The 8,129-nt window shown below is 43.8% G+C and overlaps 1 protein-coding gene across 1 annotated transcript; it reads left to right on the plus strand.

Moving 5' to 3' along the window:
* Window positions 1–229: 229 nt before the first annotated feature.
* Window positions 230–4,272, plus strand: LOC124044144 (protein ABHD13-like). The gene is made up of 2 exons (XM_046363630.1): window positions 230–632; window positions 1,741–4,272. Exon 2 carries the CDS (start codon window positions 1,782–1,784, stop codon window positions 2,841–2,843), a length of 1,062 nt encoding a protein of 353 aa, XP_046219586.1. The 5' UTR covers window positions 230–632; window positions 1,741–1,781; the 3' UTR covers window positions 2,844–4,272.
* Window positions 4,273–8,129: the final 3,857 nt, after the last annotated feature.

Consider the following 8,129-nt stretch of genomic DNA (forward strand, 5'->3'; position numbering starts at 1 on the left):
CATAATTTAGGGGGTTAAATATATACAGCACCTAATTCGTTATTATCATTATACCTGTTACAATGTACCGTGGATTAGTGTGGGATACTCCAGTTTTGCATCCCACAGTGGGCATTGGCAATAAAAAGCCATATTCGCAGATCACCATCTAGTGGTTGAACATCGTTTTTTTGGAAGATGGAAATTAATGTGGATCCCCTTTCTTTTTTTGCCACGTTCTACACGGAATTTCTAAAAGTGACACGGAAGGGAAAAAAATGGTGTCACTAGTCACCACAGCCACAAAGTTATATACCCCGTTTATGATTTCAGACCAAACCCTAACCTCAACCCTTACCTTAACTACACTGCTAACCTTATGTCTAACCGTAACCTTATAGCACATTTTTGTTTTCATTAATTTTTTACCGTTAACTTTGTGGCTGTGATAACTAATGAAAACGACAACAAAAAATACTCACAGGAAGTCGATTGCTAACTACGTTAGCTTTTCCGCTGGGTTTATTCTGTCAAGCTGCTCATATCTGAACATACATTTTGTGTGAGCTTCTGGACCAAATGACAGCGACTCCGTTGACTGCAATTGTTTTATCTCGCCGCATGCAGTTAAATCGCTAAATGATGGGAGAGAGGTAAGTATGTAGCGTTAGCTAGTTAAATAGATACAGTATATGTGCCAAGTTGATGCTAACGTTAGCTAGGTGGCTAATGTGGTTAACTTGGATTTTCTACTGTGAATTACAAATCGATGTTCACACAGAGAGGAGCTGTAAACTTTAGCATTTCGGGACACGTAACTACATTTGCAAGCAACGTCTTGTCGACTTTTACATAGCTAGTCTAGATAATGTTTCTGCAAGCACTGCCTGGTCGTGTAACCCCTTTTCCAGTTATACAGTTAGCAAATAGCTAACTGTTCAAATAGTAACGTTATTTGTTGTTGACAAGACGTGACAGCACGCAAGTTAGATAACGTTAGCAGTTATTAATGTCAATCAATGTTTTTCTTGACATTTGCATTCCTAATTTGACCCATTTGGCAGGTTGCCACGCCTCCGTTGTTTTCAGGTCTAAAACACCATCTCTGATTGACATGGATGGAATTGTCTGGAAATAAATGACCGTTCTATTCCAATGAGTTGTTGTCATGTGCGTTAGAGCCAACCATCCCACATGTTGTATAGTCAAATACCTGTCTCATATTTGCCAACCAATTCACAGTGGCAACCCAACCAGGTATTGTGTAATTGAGGCGTGTTTGGTTCTAATCTGTTATATGATCGGGCAGATTAAGCGCAACAGTGGAATAATGTGGGAAATAACTACCGGATCTTGTATAGTCCAATGGCCCTAGGGTGAAAACAGTCGGCCTAATTTCTCCAGTTAACCGCCACTGAGACTAGCTATATCAGAGACACGCTTGCTTTAACATTGAGGCCAGACAGCCCATTGGCTGATTGATAGTGTGTGTGTCTGTGAGTGCGCGAATGTGCGTGTTGATCCACTGGTTTCTGTTTCATCTCTAAAGTGTAAATGGTTTATTTTAGAGTATTGTTATTACCATCTGTGGAAGGCTTGCTGAGCTGTAAATTGTGAGAGGAGATGAACAATCTCTTGAGTGGTCTTGTCTCTAGTGCATGAGTCATGATTATCTCTCCTCTTCTCCCCCAATCTTCTCTCTCTTTCTCGCTCTCTCCTTCTCCCCTCCTCCCCCAATCCCCTCTCTCTCTCTTTGCAAAGAGTGTGTGTAATGGTGGTGTGATCCTGTGTGTCTCTGTGCCATGGAGAAGCCGTGGAGGCTGTGGGGCTCGGTGGAGCGCTGTGCCCTGGCCTTGGCCTCCTGGTCCTGGGGTGCCTGTCGCATCTCCCTCCTGGCCCTCATCCTCACCTTCCACCTCTACGGAGGCTTCTTTCTCCTGGCTCTCATCCTGGCCTCAGTGGCCGCCATCCTCTACAAGTTCCAGGACGTGCTGCTCTACTTCCCCGACCAGCCCTCGTCCTCCCGGCTCTATGTGGCCATGCCAACAGGCATCCCCCATGAGAACGTCTACATCCGCACCAAGGACGGCGTGCGCCTCAACCTTATCCTGCTCCGCTACACTGGCGGAGACAGCCTTGATAACCCCGGGGTCGCCCCTGTCAACGAATCTAACCCTGCCTCCACGGCCCCACCCACAATCCTTTATTTCCACGGCAACGCAGGCAACATCGGGCACCGGGTGCCCAACGCTCTGCTGATGCTGGTGAACCTGAAGGCCAACGTGGTGCTGGTGGACTACCGGGGGTATGGGAAGAGCGAGGGCGAGCCCAGTGAGGACGGCCTGTACCTGGATGCCCAGGCCACGCTGGACTATGTGATGACCCGGCCTGACCTGGACAAGACCAAGGTGATGGTGTTTGGCCGCTCTCTAGGTGGTGCAGTGGCGGTTCGCCTGGCCTCGGCCAACCCTCACCGTGTGGCGGCCATCGTGGTGGAGAACACCTTCCTCAGCATCCCCCACATGGCCGCCACACTGTTCTCCTTCCTGCCCATGAGGCTGCTGCCCCTGTGGTTCTACCGGAACCAGTTCCTGTCCTACAGACAGGTGGCGCTGTGCCGGATGCCCTCGCTGTTCGTGTCGGGCCTGTCAGACCAGCTCATCCCGCCCGTCATGATGAAGCAACTTTACGAGCTGTCGCCGGCACGGACTAAACGTCTGGCCATCTTCTCTGAGGGCACGCACAACGACACATGGCAGTGCCAGGGCTACTTCGCCGCACTGGAACAGTTTGTCAAGGACCTGATGAATAGCCACACCCGCGAGGAGAGCGTCCAGTCCACAGCCAGTGTCACAATCATCTAGTGTAGAGAGAGGAAGAGTCTAGAGAAAACCCTACAATCATCTAGTCTAGAGAGAAGAAGAGTCTAGAGAAAACCCTACAGTCCATACTCCCTACGTACGTGTGTAGATCCAAAACCATTGAATAGGTGTAATAAGCAGCAATATGGCTCAGGACATGTGAAGCCAACCACTGCCATATTGCTTATACCTGTCTAGTTGTTTCTGATCTACTTGGTGTCTATGGTAGGGTAGCAGTAACTAGGCTGAGCTACTAGGGTCAGGTTGGAGAGAATGTTCATTTCTACACTTTTGTTTTGGTTTCATCATGGTCTTTTCCCATAGTAACTGTACCATATAAAACAATTGGGGAGTACTTTAGGTGTGGGGGGTGTTTGGGGTTAATGGGGGGGGCGATTAACATGGAAATGTCTTCATAAGTCTATTTGTGTGTGAAATATGACTGCAGTGGGTGGACATGTACTTGTTATGGCCTTTTTTGAATCATTTACAAACCATACACAACTTTGATCATCCTGTCAAACACAACCACACTTTTAAAAACACTTTAAAAAGAAAATAAACTACAGGAGGCAAAGCTGCACCTGAACTGCCAGAACTCAATGACAATGTTTAGCTGACATAATAGCATTTCAGTAAATCAATAAGACATTTCTGACTAATATGATAGTGTTTCAGTAATTCAATCAATTAAAAAGTGTGTTTATTTTAATTGTGTAATCTGTTATTTCATGACACGCTGTTTAAAGTTACATGCGTGAGGATCTTATAGGCATCATAGTGTCCTTCTAGATTCATATTGTATTACAGAAAATCCTGTTCATATCAGCCGAGAGAGAGACAATATGATACAGCCCATAAGGCACTATGTATATGGCACTCTGAAAAGGAGCATGCACAACCTGAATGTTTCACTCCCAAACTATTTTGTTGTTGTAAATGGCCAGATGATATTCCAATGTTGCATAAATCCCATTCTACACTGTATATTCTCTGATAATAAATGTAAACGTCTATGTGGCTGGAGCTGTGGTCAACTCTTTGCATAGTTTACCCGGTTGCCAACACCAGGGCTTTCAGACGGATGTGACCATTAGATTGTTACTGATAGAACTGTACTATAAAGAACAGACATATGTTCTGAATTTCGACATGCAAGGCTTGTCTGTCTGTACAATACATTTTTATCTGCATTGTTCTGAATTCTGCACACTATTAAAAACCAGAAGACCCTCACCCAAATACCATGGCCTGGGAAAAACCTAGCTCTGTTAGCTTCCTGTGAAAGTGAAGGACACTTTGTGGGATAGAGTGTGTGTTATGTATGTGAAGGTTACATTTTCATCTCTGTGTTTGTACCATGAGACTTGTGTTACTAAGTTGTATTATTTGTGTTATTCTATTCTTCTCAATGTAATGATTGTTCCGTCAAGTAGGCTTAGTGTCTCATTCCACCCCTTTACCTGCTTGGAGTGCTTTTAATGAGCTAAGGAACCTTTCCTGCATGTCTTCCAGGGACTGGAGCTGAGGTGGACAAACTCAATCATTAACACATTATAACAGGGAGGGAATACCTGTCCAATAAGGAATGCTCAATTTTGTTTTTTAGTTACAAAATCTATTGCTACATTGTGTGCTAATTGGGGTGGCACATTTTGGGAAATATTCAGAGGTGGAAACGTGCTGTGGGAATTAACGGAAATATATGCAAATTAATATTAATACCATTTTTAAATGTAAATGTTTTTTGCATTGGATGTATTTACCATATATGGAGACAAACATAAACATCATAAGTAGACATAATTGCAAATGATTACATCCTTCCAAATAGAAATAATTTTAAAAAATTGTTTACGAATTTAATTTCAATGAAGTGTTGACTCTTCACATGGGATGATTTCACTGATCAACAAAAGAAAGGGAATATTGAATGATTCCCAAAGATCCATCGCGTCTCTGAGAAACGTTTTCAACATACATCTGTAAAATGATAGTCTAGAAACTAAAGCTTTGGGTGTCTTCCTCTCAGGCTTCCATGTCTTCTCCCTGGACCTCCTCAATGTCCACCTCTTGAACATCAGACTGAGGCCTCATCTTCACTGTCACTTTCCAACCTTGTTGAGGATGGCTTGTTGTCAGGCTCAAAAAGCCTCAAATTTGCCCCGAATGGCCACCAATTTTTCAACCCTTGTATTGGTCAGCCTGTTGCGTGCTTTGGTTGTGTTCCCAAACAAGGACCAGTTGCACTCTGAGGGTGGGATTTGGTGGGATTTGGAGGATGATGAAGGCAATGGGAAAGAACCTCAGATCCACAAAGTCCCTTCCACCAGGTGGCTGCTGGGATATGTTGGCACTACTGCCATATTGTATATCCATCCCAAAGACTGTCTAACATGATGACAACACCACCCCAACTGGTGTTGCTGGGCAGCTTCAATGTGGTGCTCTTATTCTTCTCACTTTGCTTGGTGAGGTAGATTGCTGCTATAACTTGATGACCCTTCACATACTTAACCATTTCCTTGGTTTTCGTGTAGTGTATCCATTGTTTACAGTGCCACGATGTCCCTGAGGAGCAGATTCAATGCATGAGCAGCAAAGCCAATGGGTGTGATGTGAGGGTACAACTCCTCTACTTTAGACCAAGCAGCCTTCATGTTCGCAGCATTGTCTGTCACCAGTGCAAATACCTTCTGGGGTCCAAGGTTATTGATGACTGTCTTCAGCTCATCTACAATGTACAGACCGGTGTGTCTGTTGTCCCTTGTATCTGTGCTCTTTTAGAATACTGGTTGAGGGGTGGAGATGATGTAGTTAATTATTCCTTGCCCACAAACATTTGACCACCCATCAGAAAAGACTGGATTTTTATTGAATATCTACATAGGCGTGCAGTCTCATTATCAGCAAACGTCATTCCAATGGAATGTTGTGTTAGTTATTCCAAATGTATAATTTTATAAAGCTAATTGATCATTAGAAAACCCTTTTGTTAGCACAGCTGAAAACTGTTGTACTGATTAAAGAAGCAATAAAACTGGCCTTCTTTAAACTTGTTGAGTATCTGGAGCATCAGCATTTGTGGGTTTGATTACAGGCTCAAAATGTCCAGATGCAAATAACTTTCTTCTGAAACTCATCAGTCTATTCTTGTTCTGAGAAAAGAAGGCTACTCCATGTGAGAAATTGCCAAGAAACTGAAGATCTCCTACTCCCTTCACAGAACAGCGCAACCTGGCTCTTACCAGAATAGAATGAGGAGTGGGAGGCCCCAGTACACAACTGAGCAAGAGGACAAGTACATTAGAGTGTCTCGTTTGAGAAACACGCCTCACAAGTCCTCAACTGGCAGCTTCATTAAATAGTACCCACAAACACCAGTCTCAACTTCAACAGTGAAGAGGCGACTCTGGGATGCTGGCCTTCTAGGCAGAGTTCCTCTGTCAAGTGTCTTGTGTTCTTTTGCCCATCTTAATCTTTTATTTTTATTGGCAAGTCTGAGATATGGCTTTTTCTTTGCAACTCTGCCTAGAATTCCAGCATCCCGGAGTCGCCTTTTCACTGATGATGTTGAGACGGGTGTTTTGCTGGTACTATTTAATGAAGCTGCCAGTTAAGGACTTCTGAGGCGTGTGTTGGTCTTCAACCAGGTCCGGAGGGCCGCACTGAAAATGTGTTCTATTTCCTCGCCGTCAAAATTTGCAAAGAATAGTCCCTCTATCCATCGTTTCTGGAATTTTGCAATTCAATTCCTCACTTGACCGAATTGGTCCTCACTCCCACCAGAGCTGTTAGAGTGATACATGTGGGACATGTTGCTGCTAGAGTCTGGCCACCGACCTGGTCCGACCAAGTCCTATTGTGAAATAAATGTTATATTGAACTCAAAGCAATTGCTATTCTACATAATGTTGCATTAGCATTGTGTAAAATACTATTTCTAAGGATATCAAATCAAATTGTATTTGTCACATGCGCCGAATACAACAGGTGTAGACCTTACAGTGAAATGGAATGAAAGCTGGCGTTGATATGCAGGAGAGAATGTTAACATGCTGATACACTGATTTGTTGAAGGACTAAACATGCGATGATGATGATGGGTGTTCTCTGAGCTGGAGGCCTATGGGTATTGTAGTTGAGAGCTCTGTACCCTCATGAACTGAACTTAAATTGTGCATCCATTCTGTTTAGGAAAACAACCACTGCAGTCATTTTACTACTCTAGTGTTGATGTGTTAGAAAAGAAAAATGAATATAAAAACACTAAGTACACAATCTAATTTTCTGTTCTTTGTACAGTAACATGCAATAACTGAATAAACCCAAAGTTCTTATTATCTCTCTCTTCTGTGATGTTTAGCATGTTTAGCATTAGTCTGTGAAGAGTCTGGTTCCACATTCACAGAAGTATGTTGGCTACGAATAGAGAAAAACATTCTCTACTTCACTTGTTATTTTGTTGCTATGCTGATGTAAAGAGGCAAGGGGTGATTTTTGCACTTCCTTTTCTAGTTGGCCATCCTGTCTATTCAGACCAAAATATGAGTCATCATATTTCTACACTCCATTACTCTTCCACAACACTAATTATGATTTAACATATGTTTTATAGCTTGTCGTATTTGCATCAGCTGTGACTTTAATCAGGATCAGATGTGTCTCCTCTGCTGTGCCCTTTCAGACTAAAGTGGTTGAAGAGAAAGCAGAGTTTGCCGTTTAGAGCGGGGAGGATGGACAGAGCGTAGATGGGTGAAAAGAGAGGGTGGTTTGACTTGGCCGTCATCAGTGCAGGAAGTTCTGAGTTTGGTTAACTGAGCGGAACAGAGGAGAGGGAGGGAGTGCAGCTCTACCCAGCCTAATACACCATTCAACCATCATGTTCAGACAGAGAAAGAAATACCTGGGAGAAACAGAAGAGGAAGTAAGGGAAGAACTAACAGAGTCCTGAGCAGAAAGTAAGGGAAGGGCTGACACAGTAGTCGTACATAGAAAGTAAGTCCAGAAAAAGCTAAGAAGGAAAGACGACAGGGTGTCTGGAGAGACAAGGGACAGTTAAGAGAGCAGAAGGCAGCCTAGAATGTCCCAGAACATACCAAAAAACATTGACTAAAGACTGAAGATCCAGCATTACTATCCCAAGAGGAGAGCCCTTTGGAAGGCAGATCGTGCAGCCAGTGTGACCACGGAGGAGGCTGTCTGGTTCCTGTGATGGTGTCTGCAGGTCCAAGTCCTGAGGCTGTTGGCCATGTGCCTGGGCAGGAGTCTGGGGGTCGGAGGCTCTCC

This window comes from Oncorhynchus gorbuscha, linkage group LG09, assembly GCF_021184085.1.
Source record: "Oncorhynchus gorbuscha isolate QuinsamMale2020 ecotype Even-year linkage group LG09, OgorEven_v1.0, whole genome shotgun sequence".
Classification (NCBI taxonomy): Eukaryota; Metazoa; Chordata; class Actinopteri; order Salmoniformes; family Salmonidae; genus Oncorhynchus; species Oncorhynchus gorbuscha.